The sequence below is a fragment of the Perca flavescens genome, chromosome 13 (assembly GCF_004354835.1).
Source record: "Perca flavescens isolate YP-PL-M2 chromosome 13, PFLA_1.0, whole genome shotgun sequence".
Taxonomy (NCBI): domain Eukaryota; kingdom Metazoa; phylum Chordata; class Actinopteri; order Perciformes; family Percidae; genus Perca; species Perca flavescens.
Window position 1 is genome coordinate 10,399,663 of NC_041343.1, and position 25,464 is coordinate 10,425,126.

At 39.6% G+C, this 25,464-nt stretch overlaps 1 protein-coding gene across 1 annotated transcript; it reads right to left on the reverse strand.

Annotated features, from left to right (window-relative positions):
* Window positions 1-3,359: 3,359 nt before the first annotated feature.
* Window positions 3,360-19,030, reverse strand: adssl (adenylosuccinate synthase, like). Its single transcript, XM_028595808.1, has 13 exons — window positions 18,685-19,030; window positions 17,741-17,843; window positions 17,095-17,163; window positions 11,753-11,803; window positions 11,611-11,677; window positions 11,365-11,472; window positions 10,727-10,808; window positions 8,786-8,912; window positions 8,546-8,700; window positions 6,917-7,041; window positions 6,681-6,778; window positions 4,404-4,553; window positions 3,360-4,296 (listed from the first exon to the last, which is right to left on the reverse strand). The coding sequence occupies exons 1-13, from the start codon at window positions 18,916-18,918 to the stop codon at window positions 4,244-4,246; spliced, it is 1,422 nt and encodes a 473-aa protein (XP_028451609.1). The 5' UTR covers window positions 18,919-19,030; the 3' UTR covers window positions 3,360-4,243.
* Between the last annotated feature and the right edge of the window lie 6,434 nt (window positions 19,031-25,464).

A 25,464-nucleotide genomic window follows, 5' to 3' on the forward strand; every position in this document is an offset into this window, starting at 1 on the left:
TAATGGAAGATGCACTTTCGACATATTAGAAGAAAAAACATCAGGAAATATATGTTTTTTATTCTATAGGGAAGCAGCACAAAAACACCAAGTCTTTTTAGGAATGAAATAAAATGTGATTTTTAAAAGCAGCCAAATGATCTGCAGGTTGTTTGAATGGAAGTAAGGTATTTGGATTAACACAATGTGAAGCAGTGGATAATCATATGTTTAACTTCTGTAACTAGCATGGCCTGTTAACTTGCATATTAACCTTTATATTAATAATCCAAAACCACATACTATCCATCAGGGTTTTAGCAGAATGCCAGACAAAGTGATGCATGGAGGTACAAATTCAATATTCAATATTAAGTTGTTTTCATATTAACTGTTCTACATTTTTATCACATTATAGAATTTGACTTTAAGAATGACTTGAACTTATCTGCTAAGCATACATTACCAATAATCTGACAGTAGCTTATTAATACTAGTACTTAAAAAGATTTTAGGTTCATAACCTAAATTGGGCAATTATTTAAAAACGTGTAGCCTATCATATCATTGCACAAGCAAGGAAAACACTTTGACTGAACAATGGACTAGTAATAGTTTTTCTTATGTATCTGTCTGCAGACTTTAATGACATTGCATACGTTTTGAGCATTTTCGGAGGCCTTCATCATAGCTGAAAACACCTGTGTGGGTGTGCGGGGCCTTTAACACATTAGACTGAAATATCTGAGAAGCTCCGGTACACTGTTACACCTCTAATCAATAAGCCAAGAAATCCACTTTACACTTTAATCTAATGCCTCCCGGTCCTGAAAAGCTTTTAAATCGCGAGAGGAAGTCGACTAACTAAGGAGGGTGTAAAGTAAGAAGAGCGAGAGAAAAATGATCACAGGCTAGGGTGCGTGAAGGAGAGGACAGAAAAGCAGTGGTTCTCAACCTGGTGGTCGGGATCCCCAAGGGGGTCGCGAGATCATTTCTGGTGGTCGCCAGATGGTTGGGGAGAAAAAAATGAAATAACATATTTTAGACTGGGGAATGGTTTTTACATCACTGTGTGAGTTTGGTACATTCCATGTGTTATAGTCGGAGCCTCATTTATAAATCAAGAGGTCCTGGAACACAGAAAGGGGTCTGAAGGGGGGGCAGGGGGAGAGAAAAATCCACAGAGCCTGGAGCACATTGGACAAGGCTAGGTGGTAGCTGCTAAAACTAAAAACTAAACTGAACTGTCATTAAAACAAAGCATTATTTGTTTACATTTATTAATCAGAGCATTAACAAAAAGAACTCAAAATCAGCAGGGAGAGGCGTTTACATCGGTTTGCCTTGGCCTTGACCAACTGCCACTTTGCTTGTTTGAAAGCAAGGGGGTAAGCTTCGCTTCAGAACTCGAGCCATCTATGGCGCCATTTTGTTGCTAACTGGCCATCACCTCCTGTTAGCATTCCGCTGACCGCCATTTTTTTTTTACGTCACTTGACTGCGAATAACTTTACATCAGAAATGTTTGAAGACTCTATTTGTCCGTTGTTTAGTTCCAAAGAAACACGACAATGTATAAAAGGCTCCATTACCTTGTACCTCACGTTATGGCTCCGTAGCAGACGTTTTTGTAAATATAAGCTAACGATTGTGTCATAACCAAGTGACTTACTGTCGCATAGTAGAGGAATTACCGTATAGTACAGGAGAAGCTCGCAGGCAGTTTCGACTTACATGAGCTGTTTAGGTTTAATTACTAATGTTAACTAGCATGTTAGTTAGCAATTATTAGCCTGTGCCCATGTTATCTCCTTACATCCACCTACAGTCTCCGTATCTGTAAGATTGGGAATGATTGAGATTTCTCTTGGCACAGCTACCAGAACACTTACAACTTTCAGACACGTTGCTCACGTCACGTTCTCTCAGTTGGAGGCTGCGCAGTAAAGCTGGCCATCACCGGAAAAGTGCTTCTAATAGCCTTCACTGGTCTCCGTCCAGAGTAACGGGGTCTATTGGTCCATTATATACTGTCTATGTTTGAAAGCCATGATGTCTCTCTCTCTCTCATGGGTGGGCCAAATTGTCTTGGCGGGCAAAGCAGAGAAAGGGGAGGTAACCTTGCTCCTTATGACCTCATAAGGAGGAGATTCCAGATCCGCCCATCTGAGCTTTTATTTTCTCAAAGGCAGAGCAGGATACCCAGGGCTCGGTTTACACCTATCACCATTTCTAGCCACTGGGGGACCATAGGCAGGCTGGGGGAACGCATATTAATGTTAAAAAACCTCATAAAGTGAAATGTTCATGCCATGGGACCTTTAAGACTGAATTGCACTTATAAACCCGGGTTAACAGTTGATTCCACAGAAAGTCCCGCCTCTGACTGGGCACATACTAAATCAGTTTAGGATAATGGGGTGGCACCTGGGGTGGTCAATTTCAGGCCCTTCCCCTGGACATCCCCCTGTAGATAGAGGAATGAGTGATGTGACTTTACCAGGACAATGCAAACTGCCCTGAGCCCCCGGTTTACTGCTTTTATGTCGAGCCCAAGCAGAAAGACTGTCCAACCCATCAGGTTCAGTGAGATGTATAGGTAAAAGTCTTTATTTCAAAGTAGCTGCAACCAAAAAGCAACAAAATTGAGAAAAAAGGCAGAGCAGGATACCCAGGGCTCGGTTTACACCTATCGCCATTTCTAGCCAGTGGGGGACCATAGGCAGGCTGGGGGAACGCATATTAATGTAAAAAAAAGAAACTCAAAGTGAAATTTTTATGCCAAAAAGCAGCTTTAAACTTACATTTAGCAATTAGTAATGTGAATCAAAATTGTAGCTATGCATCAGCAGCAGAACAATGTAAGGATGCTTTGAGAACACGTATACACCTTCACATTTAACATTAACACCTAATACAATTACCTTCTCAGAATCCTGTTTTCCAGACCCACATAGGCTAAACCAGGGGTCTTCAACGTTTTTTTAGGCCAATGACCCCTTAGCTAAAAGAGAGAGAGTAGGGACCCCCTACTACATATTGTGTATAAAATAAAGTTGCATTAAACTGGGCCGCATGGATGAAAATGAATGGCTCAACTGTATGGCTACCGTAGTAGGCACAGTACGCTTATCTTTAATGTGTGCCCCCCCCACAAATAGGACAATTTATGTTTGCTATTAAAATGTTAGATTCATGTTAATAAATATCTTCAGACATATATTTTTTGAAAAAATTTAAATGTTATTTTGTAAACATAATCTGGCAGCCCCCCTGCACCAACTCTGAGAACCCCCTAGGGGTCACAGACCCCCTGTTGAATATCTCTGGGATAAACCATTTACTAAAAGCTGAATGAAAATGACAAAATAAAAGAAACATTAAAAGGTTAGTTTCCTTTTATTGATAAGAGTAAGCTGAGTAAGAGTCTTTTACATTATTGACAATGAATTAAATGACGTAGGAAACATTGGAACATTACTGCCTTTTGGCCTTTTTTTTTTTTACATTTACACAAACTTCTGAAAAAGAGCCAATGTCTCTGTGCTCGTGGAATATCTACCTACTTTTCCTCAATTATGAGGAAAACATCTGTTCAAATTCAGTTGTTTAGTGTTGAGTTTTCCATTTTGAGGAGGATTTAAAAAGCATTATGTTCATTCCAACATACATAATGAAAATATTGTTATAAACTTAACTGAGATGCATTCATGTTTTTAAAGAGTTTTAAAATGGTTCAATAGAAAAGTTTGCAATCGGACCGTTCGCACGATGGCTTCCAATCATTTGTCCATCTCATTACGAAGTCTGAAAATAATCTCTTTGCTTTTTTATGTTGTGCCCTTTAATACGAAGGCTTCTACATCTGTTCATCAATGGCTCTGCAAATATATGAGAAAAAACAACAACCTGGAGAACAGATCCATTAAGATGAATTAGCTTCAAATGCTTAAAAAAAAAAAACAACAACCGCGCTTGACTGTAGAATGCAATAAATGAATAAATGATTGACCCATTTGCACCAAGTTTTAAAAGTTAAACAGCCTAATAAATATAGAAAACATTATGTGGAATGCATAAATTACACCGAAGAAAAATGGTTGTAAATGTGATTCCCAAGCAGCAACTTAAAGTTTCACAAATAGCCTTGCTGGTGAAGTATTTCCTTTAGGAGATTTTGCATTTTTAACTCTGGTAATCCTATCGAAACCTGAAATCGTTATCTGAACGGTTTGTTGAGGAGTATTACAGGGCTGCAGACGGATCAAAACAGTTTGATCATGCTCTCTCTGGACTTGCCGACTCCAACCCACTTCACTGAAATGAAATGAGAAGACAGACAAGATGTGACTGGCAGGTTTGGCAAAGTGAATTAACAATTTGGCTGCAGTCTATCCATTAATGTAAAGTGCCTCTCGACAAACCTGGCACTTGCAGGAAGTCCTCGATGAACCGAATGTAACTCTGTGCCTGTGACGGCAGCTCCTCGAAGCTCCGAGCGGCCTCCGTGTTGCAGCACCAGCCGGGCAGCGTCTCGTAGTCCACCGACACCCGCGTCAAAACGTCCATGTTCGCTGCAACAGAAGCACATCGATTAGAGGGAGTCAAAGATGAAACGTGAGCCAAGACGTAAAAAGTTTCGGCACTTATTTATTTATAGTTATTTATTTATTACTGTATGTCTTACTGTGACCTGTGCAATATGCCATTTCATTTATTTATTTATTTTGGCCTTAATTTTTGACAGGACAGCTTAGACATGAAAGGGGATTGAGAGGGGGAATGACATGCAGCAAAGGGCCACAGGCCCGAACAAACCCGTGGCCGCTGTGTCGAGGATTGAGCCTCTGTATATGGGCGCGTGCTCTACCAGGTGAGCTACCCAGGCGCCCGCCATTTTATATTCATCTCTATCTATCTATCTATCTATCTATCTATCTATCTATCTATCTTCCCCACCTGTCTATAGTGTACATATTACCATTATTACTCTCTTATTTTGTCTTCATATTTTATTCTTTGTGTATTTTTCTATCCTATTTATATTTAATGTGTATTTTTGTTATACACTGAGCTGCTGTGACAAGTTAATTTCCCCATTGTGGTATCAATAAAGTTGATCTTATCTTATCTCTGATTCATACCAATTCGTTAAAAGACCGCTGTCCTTTACCGCCATTTATGGTCTGCACGCAAGACTGATACATTTTATTATCTGAAACGGTGAGATGCTCCAAAGTGTCTAATTGATAAAAGACTGCAGCACAACTAGCAAACAAATCTGGGTCAGGATAAGAGCCACTTCGTCCAACAGCCAGCCCCATAAAGATGATAAATGGACAAGGGAAATCAGTGATAACAGGCTGGCCGAGAGCAGCTGCAGTGGCACATCAGAAGCAGAGAGAGAAGTTGTTTTTATCATCTGGTTCATTAGCTGAACAATTCAATTTGCTCCATTGGGCGGTGCGAGCAGAGAGAGAGAGATACAGAAGATAAATGCACCCTGAAATCTGCTGCAAAATAAATTTACAAATCCCAAGATGGTGCATTTCCTGCCAGGAAAAGCGGACGTGTAAAACAACACACGGGTGAGCATAAATGCTACATTCATTCACCTGCAACCAAAATCTAACTACTACCTAGTGTTCGAGGCATCTCCTGTGTTTACAGTAATTGTGTGGCATTAAAACCTTTGTGGATAGATGGATAGTCTTAAAGTCGAATATTTTCAATTAAAAAGATCAGGACATCAAGATAGTCTTTTCTTTAAAAAGGAACACGCCGAATTATTGGGAATTTAGCTTATTCACCGTAACCCCCAGAGTTAGACAAGTCGATACATACCCTTCTCATCTCCGTGCGTGCTGTAAGGCTGTCTGACGGCTCCAGCAGCATCAGGCCAACACAGAACATGCAGGTGAATGGTTCCAGCAATCCTACTGCTCCGAATTGTGACAAAATAACGCCAACATGTTCCTATTTACATGTTGTGATTTATAGAGTCACAGCGTGTACAAAAAACAACGTAACATGAGACACAGCCGTCTAACTGTAAACAAACCGGGAACTATATTCTCAGGCGGAAGAATATAGTATTTGGGCGGAGTGATATGCTCGCAGCAGTAGGCTAGTTGGAACCAGTTACCTGCAGGATCTGTGCTGGGCTAAGCTAATGCTGAAACCGTCAGACAGCGTTACAGCACGCACGGAGATGAGAAGGGTATGTATCAACTTGTCTTACTCTGGGGGTTACGGTGAATAAGCTAAATTCCCAATAAGTCGGCGTGTTCCTTTAAGCAGAAATGACAAACATTCACCTGTTCCAGCTTCTCAAATGTATTTTACTAGAATTGTTTTATAGGTTTTATATGACAGAAAATTGTATATACATTTGTTTTGTTTTTTTTGTGGGTAAGTCAGACACAAAAAGCAATTTGAAGATGTTTTGTTGAGTTTCCGCAACTTGTAAAGTTCAGTTTTCACTATTTACAGGTCTTTTAATTCCCTATAAAAAATAAATGACAGATAATGAAAATACTCGTTCGTTGTAGCCCTACAGTGATCAAACTCTGCTCCTTACTTTAGGGCAACACTAAAATCTAATTTGAAGTGATTAAGCTAATGCTTGTTGACGGTTAAATCTGCAACTATTTTTCTGTAATGGGAAAAATCTTCAAAACGACTAAATGGGAATGACCTACCGGGGAAACTTGGTAGAGATTGCCCATCAACCTTATAAGCCACGCCCACTTTAATCTCCGGCAGCGTGTCCAAAATGTCCAGCTTCGTCAGGGCAATCCTGCAAGGAAAGAAGTCACTCTGTTGAACTGTGATGGCAATGGACAGTCAGGGTGCACCATGAGGCTCAACTGGACCTCCAGTAATCACATTAGCAGGTCGGGTTGATATTCTGAGATGGCTGAGATGGGGTGCTTACGCAGAGAAGCCGTTGACCATGTGGGCGTACCGGACCAGTATCAGGTCCAGCCAACCACAACGCCTCCTTCTGCCCGTCGTCACACCAAACTCTCGCCCTCTGGACTGTAACAGTTCTCCAGTCTCCTGAAACACAACAAACAGGAAGCGCACACTGTCAGCTGTGAAAGACAAAGGAAAAACAACTGCTTTGAAATATAAATTCTACATATACTTTTCAAAATCCCCCCCGATACGTTCGCAAATGTCAGGGATACCGTGTTGATTCTGCCTGTTTTTACATCTCTAGATTTGTGTAGGGGCAGTCAGCTGCACATTGCAGTAACATCCTGCTTCATCACTGATTTTTTTAACTAAACTACATCTGACCACAAGTCATAGAACTAATTGCTTGTTGAATTTAAAACAAACGACAGGAAATCATATCCAAAATTTTTTATTGAACACTGAATTGAATATAAAAGGCACCGCTAAAATAAAAAAAAAAAAAAGAACCAGTTACATTTTAATGTGCAGTTTTCTACTGCTACACTATCGCGATATGTCGCAGCCTCTGGTGATGATGCGTTTATTGCGCCAGATGATAACGCGATGACAATTAAAAAAACAAAACAATATATGTTGTGCAGCCCTACATATCACTTCAACTAATCTTCTCTGTTTTGACTAGTCAAGCCTCATCTCCATGTAATGAAAATTAAAAAAAAACTCCCCCACAGTCACAATAACGGCTACATCTGGGTACCGACTGGAACCTTTTTTAATACCAGTGCTAGTACAGTGAGCTTCAATTTAACAGTTACTGAGCAAGGAGACACAGGCCAGATGAGTTATTCACCATCTCTCTGCGGTACTGCTGAGCTGTGCTGCATCTTTCACATCTATGTATGACACCATGTGTCCTTGCTCAGTAATATATGCATGGGTACTGCATTCATTGCAGGATTGTTTTATGATGTGATAAATATTCGCTTTATTTCCAAGTTCACAAGTGTTACTTTAGAATTAGGAGAAATCTAAATCTGTATGCAACCCATAAAGCAAGACAACAATTCCAACTCGCCCATAAAAAGATATCTTATCAAGTTAAACGATGAGGTTACTTTCCCCCGAATGTTGGTCCATGTAAAATATTCCTATTACCTTCATCTTAAAACTTAATATGCTTGGCTGTTGTGGTAACCTGACAATAACATCACATATCACCTTCAACCCGGTGGAGTATGTTGGCGCCTGAGAAGCCAGTGGGATGAATCACAACATTGAAGACTTCTCAGGAGCTTTATTTTTTATTTTTTCCATCAACATTAGAGCTTCACGACATGAGGGAAATATGCGATTGATAAATAAACAGATATTAAAATGTACTCAGTTCTGCCTTTCTACTGCTTTCAGTATTCTGCTAAAATACAGAAAATTGCTTGTTGAAATTTGAAAATCTGCAAGAAAATCATTTCATCATTCTTTTATTGAACAAACTGAATCTAACATAAAATGCACCACAAAAAAAAAAAAAAAAAAAAAAAAAGAATGACAGTGTAGTTTTATACCGATACTCTCTTTCAACTCAAAAAGTAAACCGATATATTGTGCAGCCCTAATTAACACAACTACAAAATTTTTGACTCACATTATCCTGCTCTGTTGGGAAAGCGCCGACGCCCACCCGGGTGGTGTATGCTTTGACGACGCCGTAGACTCGGCCAACGTATGATGGCGGCACGCCCAGACCAGTGCACACTCCTCCCACAGTGCAGTTAGAAGACGTCACGAAAGGATACGTCCCTGAACAGAGAAACATCCGTTAACCCGAGGACGCAAAACACCCGTCCATCTTCATTATCAATTCCACAAACCCTGTGTTGCTCACCAAAGTCAATATCCAGCAGAGCGGCGTTGGCGCCCTCCACCAGGATCTTCTTACTGGGACCAGTAAGAGCTCTGTGCATGAAGTAGACCCCATCAGTCACCAGAGGACGCAGTCTCTCTGCAAGTCCCTGAAAAACAGTAACCAACAAGTGCTTAGATGCATCTCTACTAGGGATGCACCGAACCCAGAGTTCGGTTCGGAATTCGGCCGAACTTTGGGCTTTTTGACGGAGTTCGGGTACTGCCGAACGTTAGAATTTTTTTCGACCGAACCGAACGGTACCAAAGAGAAGTAACGAGAGGCGAAACTCGAGAAAAAGAGGCGAACGTTGTGTTGAGTTTCTGCTCTTGCCAAAGAGTACAGAAGTAACAAGAGGTGAAACTCAATAGAACGTTCCATTGCAAACAAACGCACCCATGACAGAGCTGCAGCTCCGCCATCTTTGGACTGAACTATCTTGTTACTTCACTACTCTTTGTAGAGTTACGTGGTCGACGTAATGACGTAGTTGGAGCTAGACACAATGCAGTAGCAACCTAGCAACGGCAGTAGGCTGTGAGAAAGTGAAAATGGAACTTGTGAGCAGAAAAAGTGTTGTTTGGCAGTACTTTCAGTCAAAAGAAGGCGATTCAAGTCGAGCTACATGTTCAATTTGCAATGCCGATTTGTCTCGTGGTGGCGAGGACCCTGAACAATACACAACATCACCGCTGTTAAGACATTTGCGTATGAAACATCCAAAAGAATACGAGTTGTGCATGGAGGAATCTACAGACAGCAACTTCAGGTACGGCAAAGGAAGGACAGTCACAGCTAAAAACTGGTGTTAACCAGACAGTTCCTCTCCCGGGCGGTCAGCTGTTTTCTCGGTAAATGAGTCTTCCTACAGCGGGAGCGGAACGACCGAACGGCCGGCTGCTGCTCATTAGCTAACGGTAGCTTTCTAATTCCGCCCACCCAACAGGCCTTCATTATACACTGGTTAGCGAAAATTTGCAAAACAAAATTGTCACTCATCTGACGATAGCGATGTACTTTACTTTACTACGATGTGAATAGAGCGTGGGGGTAGCCTACTTTATGGGATTATAAATCTAAAAGGCTAATATTTTGGATATTGGTTGGATCTTGAGATAGGGCAAACACAGGCCTTGTCAAAAATAGTTTTTCCCCACTTGTGTGCCAGGCATAATGTTGTTTATTCTTTTTTATTTTTTTACAGTTAAAATAAAATGAAAAATGCACTGCTGTGGACGTTGTTTACTTCATTAACGTGTTTACTGTGTTAAGAATGGGAGTAGGGTTCGGTTCGGGGTTCGGCAGAATCTTAACCAGTGGGTTCGGTATTCGGCAGAACCCCAAAAATCTGGGTTCGGTGCATATCTGTATACTACAATAATGAGCACACTGAATACTGTTTAGCAATTACAACTCGTACTGCCAACCATTCAAACTCAGGTGAGAGGGAATTGACACCCTCATCATATAAAACTAGTGAATAAACAATAATCTCTAGGCAACGTCATCATTTCTGATTTGTTCTATCTATAAAAGCTGCATTACTGTCATGACAAATATCAGCAATACAAATGTTAAATATTTTTTCAAGCCAAACATAGATTCAATAATTGTTTACATTCACAAAATAAAAAAGGCATTTCTCACACCAGGCATTTGAAATGAGTAAAAGCCTAGGTGTTAGTAACAACATTAAGGATGTCTCTGTTCTAGTGTCTCAGTAAGCAGTGACAGTGAGCCAGTACGCACAACACCTGGACCTTGAAACCAAAGCTAAATTCGGCCATCATTCGTTTTATTATTTACACCCGCTGACATGTCCGAATTTCTTCCATGAACAAGGTCTACTGTTACAACATCAATGCCAAGCAACTGAGTGAAAACACGGCCGAGATGTGATTCGGTCAGCATTTCCTGGCTCACCTTCAGCTGCTCCAGTTCACTGTCAACGTCCACGTTGAGTTTTGGATACATGGTCAGGAAATGTTCTGCCAACATACGGAACCTGCGAGGAGGACAGAGTCTGCTTACACATGCTCATTAACGCTTACAGTATGTGCAGCTCTCTGCAAGCAAATACACAATAATTTCACAACATGATACATATGCGACAGAGAGGCATAATGCTCCCATTAAAGCAGAGCGACAGCAGTTTTCACGTGTACCACAGCCAGCTGTTGCCATCTGGTGGCAGGAGAAGATACAGACACTCCAAGTATTGAAGCATTGTGTTCAAAATATAAAAATAAAAATCTGCTTATCGTGATAAAATACTCCTGAACCCAAATTTGTGTCTTGAGAAGTTCCTTTATCACATTTAGGGATGGAAACACAACTGCCCTTTAAAAGCTCGCCAACGTATTACAAAACCAAAACGGAATCGACTAAGACATTAAGAGCTCTGCACACTATGAAGTTTGAAATATAAAACTTTTCGCAGGGACACAATCTGAAGTTCCAATCGGCAGTCGTTGACATGTTATCTCATTTTAGACCAAGGGTAATATGATATAATGAGCGTATGAAAATTAAGGAAATTAGAAGAAAAACAGAAAACTCACTTTTCCTCGAAAACCTTGAAGTCTGAGACAAGGTCACAGACCCGCAGGCCGTTGCGAGCAGCTTTGGAGGAGTAGGCTGGACCGATACCCTTTTTGGTGGTTCCCAAACTGGAGAACAGATAAAAACACAACATTAATAAACTATTGATTTAATAGAAAATAATCTCTCCAACTTGAGAACAGTACACAAGATATACACTTTCAAGTAAAAGACATAGTATTTGAAACTAATTACAGTAGATTTACTTTTTCCCTTCTTGTTGCTGCCGCTGCTGCTCCTGGATTCCATCAACAGCTTGATGGAAGTTGAACACTAGAGGTAGAGAAGGGACTGTCAATACGAGGACATTTCTAATTCAAAAATGTCAACGGGGAAATGCTTACTCACCAAGGTGGGCACGATCAGATATCTTTAATCTCTCCTCCCATCCTTGTAATCCTGCATGCAATACAACGAAAACCACATTGCACGTTAGCACTACAACAAAGTGTTTCAAATCACCATGAGTTTGATTATAATTCTGGTCTGACCATTTTAACAAGTGGTATACAACAAAACAGAAAATACTCATTTTAATCAAAGCTGCAAGCAGCGATAAACGGGCCACGCACCTCCACGTACGTCGGAGCTACTGACGGGAATGCCGGTTGACGCAGCAGTACATTTGCACGACCATTGGACAGTGCTCAAAGTGCGATGCGCTGGAAATTATCTATTGCAAATTTTGGATCACTTCCTGTGTCCACTATGTGGCGTTACACAACCTGCGCTTAACAAGCATTATGTTGCTCTATGTAAAGTGCGGACCACACAATGTAATTTCACATATATCCGAGACGTTTGTCGCATAAGGATTTAATTCCCTGTTGCCAGCAGGTGGCGCTATGACTATGAGTCAATATTGGCATGTAGAGGTCTTCAGGACGGGACTCTTATCAAACATGTGGAGTTTGGGGCAGATTTGTGTACAGTCGAGTTACAAACCACTTCCCGTTTCATGACGTAACATGGAAATTGTCAGACAGTAGAATAGATTTTTTCACAGCAAACATTTTAATAGGGCTGCTCGATTATGGAAAAAAATATAATCAATTATTTCGGTCAATATTGAAATCACGATAATTTTACACGATTAATTGTTGACTTCTGGAAAGATGTTGCAATTATTGAACTTTAAAAAAAAAAATCAACAGTAAAAAAAACAAAAAACTGTGAACTTTGCCTTAATACTTTTCCTATTTAAACTTTATTTTTTTAATTCAGAACAAGAGAAAATAAGAGTTTACTTGCAAAACGTAATGAGCTAAGTAATTGTTTTTCTCAATTATTCTGTTTTTGTGATCATTGGGAGCCTAAATCATAATCACAATTAAATTTCAATTAATTGTACAGCCCTACATTTGAACTTGTCACAGTAGGTAAAACACAGGTATTACTAATAATAGGACCTATGGCTCTGACTGATGCATATGTTCTAGTAAACCATGACAGTGTGAGAGTAAGCCAGTATGTGCAATACCAGGACCCAGACAGCGCTAAATGGAATTCAGCCATCATTTATTTACACCTGTGCATGTCTTAAAATGGCTCTATTTACTCATGGGTCAGTGACAAATAAGGGTTGGGCAGATGAAAAAACTTTGAAAAAGATTTTTTGAAGGCATCCTTGAGTTTCGTTAAAATGTATATTTTGTGTTATTGTACATTTTATTTCATTTGAAATAGGATTTTCACCATTTTTTTTAACAAAGGTAGGACCAAATGGACCTAAAATGTTAAGTGGTGTAACCACAAAGGAATGATTAATATTTAATATTTCATCCACTACATTGTTTGTGAGTGCACTCATACAAATATAACTATTACCTATTTCCAAATTTCAGCCAAAAATAGATTTGATTAGGATTACTTCTAAATTTAAATTATATTTGTTATTGCAATATCAAGTGGTAGACGTGCTGGAAACATTTGTTTTCTAAATAATCTTGGACAAATTGTGTAAAAGTCTGAAAATTGTGTTTCTACAGTGGAGTAGAGTATTACATTTTATCAAACATAAATTTACCTGCACATTATCATTTTTTCAAGAAAAATACTGGTTACCCCATTTGACACAAACCAGTTACACCACCTGACGTGATGCTTGTAAGTGACACTAAACTACTGAACTTGGCATTTAATTTCATTTCAATGACAAATATTTAAATATATTATAACTCATTAGATTAAATTAAACAACTAACATCTTAACAAATTGTGTGTGAACAGTATTTGTGTGTGAGAAAGAGGTAGATAGATGAAAGAGAGAGGGAGAAGCAAGTCTGTTTAGGGTTGTGCATGCCCTTTAACATGTTTACAGGTAAAGAGCTCATATTATGCTTTTTGGGATGTCATAGGTGTACAAAGTGAAAAAGCCCAAAGTCCCCCCCAAAGGGACTTACCATCTCCAACAGAAAACACTGTTCACAAACTGCTCCAAACAGCTCTATTGTAGTCCAGCCTTTACTTCAGAGACAAACGTGGTCACTTTGTAACACACGTTATAATGCTCACCTAGCTGCTAGCGTGGCACGCCCTCATACTCTGCTTCTGACTGGCTAGTAGTCCTTACCTAGCTACTGCGCATGTGCGACTCCCAACAAAGATGGAATAGAAGTGAGATCTCATTCTGTAGCTAAAACAGAGAGCTAAACACACAGGGTGAAAATAGAAAAATATGGTGTTTTTTGAAAATTAAACCATGTTAAACTATTCTGGTACAACCTCTAAATGCAATTATTAACCTGAAAATGAGCATAATATGACCTCTTTAACTTATTCTGGTGCATTTATCGGAATTCAATTTGATAAACTGCATTTTTTCAATGGCATTTTTAATATTTAAGTAACATTTTATACTTAAATAATCCTTGAATTTTTTAGGTATTTTAAAGTTGCTGTTCTTGTAACACATTAGAGGTCACAGTTCAACTGCCTCATTCTGTGTTGTCAAATTGTTAAGAAATTATTGTAAAATTGCAATGGAATGATATGGAAATTTTAATTTAAGGGTAAAACTTTTTTTAAACACTAAGGCCTTGCACTATAATGACTTAGCCTAGCCAAGCTAAATAAGCTATCTTAATTAAGTGTTGGATAAATTACCACCACTTTTAAAAAATTCAAACAAAAAACACATACAAATAGGTCTGAATAGTATTAAGTTCATATAACCTCTTGGACCAGTAACTGAACTAGTTATATTTGAAAAGATTGGCCAAAAATTGAGAGGCTTGTAATAGGAGTCAAATGGTGTAACCGGTTACACCATTTGACATTTCAATGTAAAATCAAATTAGTCAGGCATTATAATGGACACATATATCAGCATATGGCCTTGGTGTAAATAATCAAAACACTGTTTTTACACTAAATACAAATATTTATTCAACATAATTTTTTTCTATGTTTTACTTGGGTCATACCATTTGACATGTGAACCAAAGAACTGAACATAACCTAAAAATGTCTTATTAACTTATATTTATCAGAGAGTTATTAACCTTGTGATGCAGCAGTTATGCTGATCAGGGGTCCTTTTCTCTGATGTAACTTCCTGTCATGTGGTCTTCTTGCTGATTTTAACAAAATGGCACCTTAAATGGTGGTTACACCACTTGACATTTCAGGAAGCTAGCATGACTGACAGGATTCCCTAAATTATTAAAATAAATATCAGCATCATTTTAAAATACAGTGGGGGAAATAAGTATTTGACCCCTTGCTGATTTTGCAGGTTTGCCCACTTACAAAGAATGCAAAAATCTACAATTTTAATCATATGTACATTCTAACAGTGAAAGACAGAATCCCAAAGAAAATTCCAGAAAATCACATCATATGAATTTATTAAAATTGATAACCATCTGATGAGGAAAAACAAGTATTTGACCCCCTGGACAAACACCATGTTAATATTTTGTAGAAAAGCCATTATTGGCCAGAACAGATGTCAAACGGTTTTTATAGTTGGTGACAAGGTCTGTGCACATTTCGGCAGGGATGTTGGCCCACCTCCCCCCTGCAGACAGCCTCCAAATCATTCAGGTTCCGAGGTTGTCGCCTTGCAACTCAATTTTAAGCTCCCTCCAAAGATTTTCAATCGGATTCAGGTCTGGAGACTGGCTAGCCCACTCCAGAACCTTGATGTGCTTCTTCTTCAGCCACTCTTTTGTTGCTTTGGCGGTGTGCTTAGGGTCGTTGTCGTGCTGAAACACCCATCCTCGACCCATCTTCAGCTCTCTCACCGAGGGAAGGAGATGTCGGTCCAGAATTCCACGATACATGGCCCCGTCCATCCTCCCCTCAATACGATGGAGTTGTCCCGTCCCCTCGGCTGAAAAGCACCCCCAAAGCATGATGTTGCCACCACCATGCTTGACGGTGGGGATGGTGTTCTTTGGGTTGTACTCGGTGTTCTTTGCCCTCCAAACACGACGAGTTGAGTTGAGGCCAAAAGGTTCTATTTTGGTCTCATCTGACCACATCACCTTCTTCCAGGCCTCTTCTGAGTCGTCCAGGTGGTGAATGGCGAACTTCATGCGGGCCTGTACATGTTTCTTCTTGAGCAGGGGACCTTGCGTGTGCTGCAGGATTTCAATCCATGACGGCGTAGTGTGTTACCAACCGTTTCTTTTGTAACTGTGGTCCCAGCTGCCTTCAGTTGATTCATCAGTTCCCCCCTTGTGGTTTTGGAATGATTCTTCACCGTTCGCATGATCAGGGACACCCCACGAGGCAAGATCTTGTGTGGAGGCCCAGACCGAGGGAGGTTGGCGTGGTGTGGTGCTTCTTCCATTTCCTGATAACTGCACCGACAGTTGATCTTTTCTCTCCAAGTTGCTTTCCGATTATCTTGTAGCCCATCCCAGCCTTGTGCAGATCAACAATCTTGTCCCTGATGTCCGTAGAAAGCTCTTTGGTCTTGCCCATGGTGGTGATGTTGGATGCTGGTTGTTTGGGTGTTGACAGGTGTCTTTTATACAGGTAACGAGGTGAGGCAGGTGTATTTGATGTAGATAATTGGTTCGGATTGGGGCTGTGTCTTAAAGAAAGACTAACTGGCTTGTAGGAGCCAGAATACTTGCTGTTTGTCCAGGGGGTCAAATACTTGTTTTTCTCATCAGATGGTTATCAATTTTAATAAATTCATATGATGTGATTTTCTGGAATTTTCTTTGGGATTCTGTCTTTCACTGTTAGAATGTACATATGATTAAAATTGTAGATTTTTGCATTCTTTGTAAGTGGGCAAACCTGCAAAATCAGCAAGGGGTCAAATACTTATTTCCCCCACTGTATATTGGAAATATGTATAATAACCTTTAATTTACGTTAATGCCCAAGTAGTTAATGGGATCTTTTATTAAGAAATTTGACCTTTTTAAGCAAGATAAAAATTTTGGTACAAAGTTTTGACGGTTACACCACTTAGACATTTTTGCCATTAATCGGCAATTATTCTCTTAAAATTAATTAAAACCAAACTCTTTAAAATATGGCCTCTAAAAAAGTAGGTATTAATGTAATTTGTTTGTCTTTTTTTTAAATTAAATGTATTTAAATTTAATTTAACCTTATAGACACAAAAAAATGTGCGTCACGTCATTGACCCTCATACCGACACTGCTTTCTTAGGAACATCATATGTTGATATCACTGCTTCTCTCTTATTATTCAGAACACTTTACCTTTGCCTTTCTGCAGGTTCTTTTCAGCCTCCTCAAAAAGACCTGGCAGGTGTATCACCACTCCGTTGCCTGTAACGCAAAATTAATCTTTAACAAACATTGTGAGAAATAACTTCTCATGAGTAATAAACTGCTGATGTTTTCCCTGAGGTTTAATCCAATCACTTTAACAGAAGTTCCTTTAAATGTTTCCTCTCTCAGGTTTTCAAATTACTGCGGGGTAAAAAAAAAAAAAAGAGAGGAAATGCAAAAAAAGTTAAAATGGTATTTGCGATACCACAGCAATGTAGTAACACTGGATACATTTACATTGACTGTTCATTTGTTTGACCTGTGGGTTAGTTTAACGTTTGTGTAACTATCTATAGTCCTGTAAGTCTTGTGTGCACTGTGTTGATTTTCCACATGTACCCAAGCATACTCTGTTTAGCTAGGTGTGTGTGTGTGTGTGTGTGTGTGTGTGTGTGTGTGTGTGTGTGTGTGTGTGTGTGTGTGTGTGTGTGTGTGTGTGCACACTACAAAAACAGCTTTTGATGTCCACCCTGATCTCGGACATATGCTAATTTATTATTGTTTTATTAGGATCTTTCTGTTCCCGCCAACTTCAAGTATTTCAAAAATGAAAAACACAAGGATTGTCACGTACCAATGAAGGACATGGCCTTCTTGTTGAGCACTCCACTAGGCAGCAGGTGGAAGTCGTACTCCACGGAGTCCACAACCACTGTGTGACCTGCATTGTTGCCTCCCTGCAAACAGAACAGACATTCAGCTAGCTAGAAGGCAGTTTTCTGATGAGAGACAACACTGAACGCAAGTAAACTACAGAAACCATCAATACAGAGGACAGTTACACTGACTCGGTCCTATAGAACACCTTAAGGGTATACGTGCAGTTTAGTCTCCCAAATTCCCCATACAACGTCCTTAATTAATGATGAACCTGCTAAACCACCTGTGCTACCCTAAACATAACCTGTCTCAAATGAGACCCTCAACATTTGGGACACTCGGTTTTTGGAAAATAATTTGGGACACTGAACTCCACGTAAGCCCACCTTAGGCTGGTTCATAAGTACAGGGCCAACCGTTATGCAAACCCTGCAGTAACAGTGTTTTTTGTTGTCTGTGGTCTGGTCACGAGATTAAAAGAAAAAACATTTCTGCTAGTTAAAATGTCACACGGTTGACTGCCAAGGGAGATAGAACAGCTGGGCAACAATGGACAGTCAGTACGGTAACGTTACATAATGTTACATTCACAGGACACGCTTATCATGTTGAGGTCATGTGCTGATTCAAAGCACATTATGCTACCACGGCAGCAGATTTAAAAAATAAAAAACAGGGAAACAGGCAGTTGTCACTCGGTTCGGTTCTTAGTAGCATTAACTTAGCATTCAATTAGCACTTCCACATCCGGGATGTCAGACAAGGTTGTTGACGTCGCAACCCGGTCATGAATATTAACGGTAACGACTTTTCACCAAACTCCCATGTTACTATTACGATTTAATTAGCACCGCCGTTGTATGATGTAGTCAGCTTGAATGGTAATTGTGAAGTTAAATCGACAGCGTAGTTGTGTACCTGGCACCTGCATACAATATCCGCATCCATTGCGAGCAAGTCCACAACTTTTCCTTTGCCCTCGTCGCCCCACTGCGCTCCGAGCACGACGGTCACTTTGTTCTGTGGCTCCTTCGGGACACGGAGAGAACACTCCTGCGAGACACTCTCCCGTGGCCGCTTAACTATCGGCTCCCCGTTCAGGGAAACGGTCTCTCGTCCGTTAACGTTATCCATGGTGCTGTCGGATGCCATGCTGCTGCTGCTGCTACCCTCCTTCTACAAACCGGAATATCGTTTTACCGCGTTTCTCTGCGTTACGGGTGACGGGAAGTGCTCGTCTGTCGCTTCACCACTAGGTGGCAGTGTTTGTCCCATAGACCGGTTTGTCCTTATGTCCTTGGTTCTTCTGATCTTAAAATACATATATTTAGGCACATTTATCATTATTTATTATCCCTATAAATCTGTTAGACTGAGTAAAATGATTCACGGCTACACCGACGTTGTATTTAACTCGGTGTCTTTACTTTGTTTGGTGATTTTTAAATTAAAGACCACTGCCGTTATAGAGACATCACGATTCACAAAAAGTAAACGAATATGATTCAGTCCTCCATATCCATAAGGCAACATTTTCCAGATCAACACCGTGCTTCAAATTATTCCAGGTTGAATTTGACATGTACTTTTGAGTCTCTTAAGCTGGTATCCAATAAGAAAGCTACATTAATATCTGATGTCTACTCAAATTTCTTTTGTTTAAGTGCTCCTGCTGTTTATATTATTAACGATTTTTGAAAGTCTGTCTCTTTTTGTATCTTTTATTTCCCTCTGCTTAAACCATTACTTCCATTTTACTTTCATATTATATTATGTGTTTATATTTTTGTATCTTATCTGTTTATGTACTGCATTGACTGATCATATGTGTTCTGATTTCCGAAATAAAGTTTAAAAAAAAAAAGATTCAGTCCGATACCACCTCCGCCTTCCCTTAATCCTCCGGACAGACTACACAGCTTGATGTGTGCCTGGGAGTAATATTTGACTTTTCCTTTCTTCTAACAGCTTAAATGCAATGCTTTATCCGTACCAGACAAAGGAAGCAACTGCCTTTGCTCCCTGTCCAATGTGTCCATCAAGCTGCCAGATGGCAGCAAAGGCAGCAGTTTCATGCCTGTATATTCGTAGGTCATCATTCCAGGTCATACTGTTCTTTCCTTGGAGCATATTCCAATATAAATTCGAATTTAATCAAAACACAGCAAACATAATGACCGAGAATATACCTGTGGCTAAGTTATGTTTTTTATTTGTGGCAGGACAGCTTAGACATGAAAGGAGAGAGAGAGAGAGGGAATGACATGCAGTAAAGAGCCGCAAGTCAGAACCAAACCCGCGGCCTGAGCCAGTCCCGAGGACTGAGCCTCTGCACATGGGCGCATGTTCTACCAGGTGAGCTACCCAGGCCCTTCACTTGTATTTTTGTAGTAGGCCTAATTGGTCTCATTAGCAAACTAAGTAATTTGCAGTAATGTATTCACTATTCAGAGTAAATACAGAGTGGAGGACTGCACAGGTCAGGTTGTCTGCCTAATGATGACACTTGCATTATTATAGATAGATAGATAGACATGTCACCTAGTCTACATTAATATTTTCACAGTATTACATTTGGATCTGATTAGCAGAATAACACATTCTATTATAACGAACAATGAGCCTAGGCATATGGACACACATAGCTGCTACAAATTAACTATATTTTCTTTTTTGGGGGCATTTTAGGCCTTTATTTGTATGGCACAGCTGAAGACATGAAGGGGGAGAGAGAGAGATGGGGAAGGATATGTAGCAAAGGATCGGAGTCGAACTCGCGGCCGCTTCATCAAGGTGTAAACCTCCTCTATATATGGGTGTGCTCTACCAGGTGAGCTACCCAGGTGCCCAATATTTTTCTTTTAATGTTAATCTTATGTATCTTTTTCAAGTCCAATGAGCATGTGCCATTTTTCAAAACGATGAATTATTAATAGTACAGAATGCAAAAGTCCCATTTTGATGGACGTTATCAATCATTGTTAGTTTAATGATGTACAGACTGTGAAAACTAATTTTCCCAATGGACAATAATGACTATCTATCTAATGATGATTTTGTAAACACGCTCATTTTGTTTGCAGGCTAGATTTAAATTAAGGGCACACTACATCATTACTATATACGTATATTTATACTATATATTATAGTATATGTATATATATATATATATATATATATATATATATATATATATATATATAGATATATACTATGTACTACAAACTATATATTGAGGTAACTTTATCTTTGCTATTGCTTTAATGATCTTGTAACTATTAGTATATCATAATTATGAGTTTTAAAGTTTGACTTTCTTCGACAACACATATTAATCTTACCCAGACCAAGAGAGGACAAATGACGGACTCATCCACGCATAAAGCAACACATTCAAACTTTATTCATTGTAAAATATGCTTCAAAAACAATTGTGATGTGTATTAAAGGCACAAAGGTCCCGGCTGGCTCGTCGATAGACCGACTGTTGACACATCCACACATACTGTACTGTACGCATTCAGAGGGACGAACACAGCAGTGGCCTACAGAACTGACAGGCAGATGTTACAATCACTGGCTGTCAATTCATAGGTCATCACCTTGTGTCCCATTACTCTTCAGCTACTTCAAAACCCAAAAAAATGTAATGAAGCAGCGAGCTTCGAGACCTCTCAGGAAGTGTCCAGGCCTCGTCGTGTTGCGTTCGGCGGCTCTCTGCAGGTAACAGCACCTCCACTGGAACAGACAGCGCTTCCACATGGAGTTGCTGTTACATCCAGCAAGCACCACAAGGCTCATCGCTGACAAACTGCAGAGGCTTCTCCAGTTCTTCTCCAAGTTAGCCATGTTACAGGTGGACAAACCTATGATGAAGATCCCGTTTTCAATGTTGGGTGCTGGTGTGGAAATACCTGAGATGAAAGCAAGAGCTAGAGAGAGAGAGAGAGAGAGAGAGAGAGAGAGAGAGAGAGAGAAGAAAGAGGAGAAAAGGAGCAAGTCAGGATTTGGCCTTGAAGGCAGATGCTTTAGTACGTGAGGAGTTTCCACTTGCAAGTGACTTTGACCCAGCAATTTCCTCCTCCCAGTTTTATTGCCTCAAGTAGAGGCCATCATTGCTCACACTCTTCCAACAGCACGGCCAAAGGGCCAAGGCCTCTATAGATAACACAGATTTTATGGTTGCTGTCAACATGAGTGCGCTTTTCAATATGTGAATATATGGGTGTGCCTGACCTACGTACCTGCAGGCCCTCCATTTCCTGCCTACACTGACATTTGTCCTCATAATTACTAAAAGATTGCTCTCAGTTTGTCAGTATTCTCTCAGTTTGAAGCTTTTCGAGGTCTTATTCAAAAGCTGTTATGCATTTTGTTCTTTGTCAACCTGCCTTGTGCAGCTTGCAGATAAATATCTCTGTAGACTTTGCCTCGCAGTAAAACTCTGCACACAGAAACAAAAACTGAACAATAAAGCCATTAAATGATTAGAAGCTCTGTTTGACCATATATGCTTACTGGGTTGCTTTTTTATTCTGTTGAATAGATTAACCAGACTGCATCCATCCCTTTCTGCCTTATTAACATTTATTAGAAAATGACTACAATTACACCTAGTGTGTTTTATTCGATATCTGCACCAAATAAAATATTAGTTTTTTTTTTTAAACATTGAAAAAGAGAAATAATACTTAGGTTTACTAAGGTTTTCAGTCAGAAAAACTTTGTCTCACAATACACAATGTTTTCTTAAACATCGAGCCATTTCTATGAAGTAAAATATAAAAGTAGCAAAAATATTTTTTGGTTTGCCACCTGCTTCTGTCAGGTATTCTTTTGATTAAAAAAAATGATTGGAGTTGTCCTTATACATTGTTTAAGTCCTGTACATTAAGGATTGAGTTTTCGATAAGAACTGTACTCACTTTCAAATGCATGGCCCGCTGGCTTTCACAGGACGAGGCCAAAGGTTTGAAGAGCAGCAGCGGCGTGTCTGACACAGGGAGCCGGGCCAGAGCGGCAGAGGGGAATACAGAAAAGAAGAAACAGAGCAGACAAGGGCAAAGACAGACGAAGACACAGAAGGTGATACTGACAGTGAAGAGAAGCTAAAAGAGGTCAGCCAAGACGGCGAAGTAATGGCAGCGAGGCAGAGCAGCCAGTTTAAGGGATCAGGAGTTGGTGGCAGGTTAATTATTACACTTGCAGTCAATATTTAACAGGCCCAGCGCCCTGCCCCTCAGTCCAACATCCTGATTCCACACTGACTGACACAGAGGGTAGGGCCAGCGTCAAGCACATCTCTTTTGTCCCCTGCACAAAATATGTATTCAACCCCTCACATGGCCTGCAGGAAAGACTCAGGGCACCCACTGCAATGTGTGCTTTTTCTGAGCCTTACCTGTGATTTGAAAACTTTGAAATCAGTGTGATCTACCATGTCACAATTCATAATACTTTTTCATATTATTTGAAATTTGTAACATGAAAGAAACCTTGAGCCACCTATCTATCACTCTATCTGTCAACCGTAATGGCCGAGACAGAATGAGTTGAAAGTTACTCCCTTTGCTCTTTGTGCTTTGCTTGTAAAAGCAGCATGACACGAGCCACAGCATGATGCACTGAAGTATCGGCACGTGAGCCCAATCTACGTTTACTGTTTCATTTCTCACATATACATACACACGCCCACGCACAATCACTGGAACAAGCAGATATGAAAGTTAGAGCTATGAAGCAATAGCACAGGAGGAAGCAAAAGACTGTGGCCTGTAGTCACGGAGCAAAAGGGAGCAACAGCACAATAAAAGTCTAATTAAACGGTGTGTTAGAGATTGAGAGAGAGGAGGATGGTGCAGAGTACATACTAATCATTAAGAATGTAACAAATAATAATCATAGTAAGTATACTGAGAGAAAAAAAGTAAATTTTGTATCATTTAATACAATACATGTGAAGTTATGATATGTGACCATGACTGATAAACTCTAACAGATAATGTAATTATTTAACTTTAGGGCACCGTAAAGTGACTAATGACATGTGACACAAGCTACTGGTAATAGCACTCTTTAGAATTAACCTTTAACACTTAAAAGTTTGCACTGGTTTAAATACTGGTCTCTGACCATAATAATAACAGATTCATAATGAAACCGAAAATGTAGACTTTTTTTTTTTTTTTTACATATCAGAATCACTGTTTATGTTGGTTTTAAGATCCTCACTATATGACTGCAACACAAACTCCTTAAACGTAGTTTAAAAAACAAACATTTTTCTTCTAAGTAATCATTTCTTACATGTCCTGCCTCCTCTTTTAGTCATATACTTTGGTATCTTATCTCAGAAGTTCAAGGGATTGGTATGCCTGAGTGCAGAGTCCAGTGTCTCCAAGAGAGAGAATATGTGCACAACATTAATCTGCCACACAGATAAAGTCCTTTGTTGCCTCCTTTGAATCCACGGTGCCTACAGTCATAATCATTTCTGCTGCAATTTAGATGCGATAACAACATCAATCTGCTGAGCATGAAATTATACCGGTCACAAGGTCACATGCAGTCCGCCAATCTCATTGCACATTGTTCTCATTTCTGAAATGATTGACCCTTTCAGAGTAGTTGATGTTCTTGTAATGGACAAGCCGTGTCTTATTCTGAGTTCAATTAGCTAATTCAACAATCTCTAGCTTCAGTCTGTTTCTTCCACTTTCTTTAATTCTGTTTTGTGCCTGCAAATGACGTTTGTCAAATGTGTGCCAAGTTTTGATGAGAGGGTCACTCACATGCTACAAGCACCTATTGCCCTCTGTTACACATTTCTTACTCCACTTTTGGCTCTTTGTACATTTCCCTAATAGTTTTACTGGATGTTGGTCCTGTCATGCTAAACTTCACTGAGAAGTTCTTATAAGATCTTATATGTCTGAGTTAATGTGACAACACAAAGATGTCCACTCTTCAAGCATTCCAGCTTTAACTTCAAACGCATTTCCACTTCACAGAGCCAGTCCTCGGCCTCAGACATCCGATGACTAATGTTTCTCACATAAGGAGCCACCGAGGTTTTTTTTCCTCTCCATTGTGGTTGACTGGTTTGAATTTTTTTTTAACATTGACTCAAGAGAAATTCAGTAGTCAAACATCATATTTAAGTAATATTTAAGTATATGCAGTCGTATGTGAAATCAGCTGCAGTATAAAAAAAATAAGAGGATTGTGTTTAAAAGCCCTTAAAAACATATTTTCTCAATCAGCCTCATAGGATCATATATGAACTAGCTGTGTTCTGCAAAAGTTGGAGCAGTTTTGATGATTTCACTTGCCAGTTTGGAATGGGCGGAGTCCAGTTGGAAAAAGGTGATGTCAGACACTACTGTGCACCAATCAGGGTTTAGCAATATTTGAATCAAATCTGATGACTGTTGGCTTGTTTTACCATTTTTAATCTGATCAAACCACACCCACGTATTCCTGATGACCAGCGTTATAATACTTTAATATGTTTCTTATTTTTTTTAAATGTTGATTGTTGCTTATTGAGTCATGAATATTCAATATTTAAAGAAAAAAAAGATTTTATAAAGCCTTTTACATAGACCTACAGTATTTGTGACTGTCCTAATTTGAATTCAAACCATTTCTGTCTATCAGTGTTCAGCCTTCGGGGTTCCTATTTCCTTTTCACTTGAG

Excerpts from the sequence above, each read along its gene's own strand:
- adssl (XM_028595808.1), bottom strand. The coding sequence starts at position 18,918 with ATGGCATCCGACAGCACCATGGATAACGTTAACGGACGAGAGACCGTT. Across the intron at positions 11,804-17,094 it reads GAACCTGCAGAAAGGCAAAG|GATTACAAGGATGGGAGGAG; the intron begins GTAAAGTGTTCT and ends TATTGCATGCAG. Across the intron at positions 6,779-6,916 it reads ATGGTCAACGGCTTCTCTGC|GATTGCCCTGACGAAGCTGG; the intron begins GTAAGCACCCCA and ends CTTTCCTTGCAG.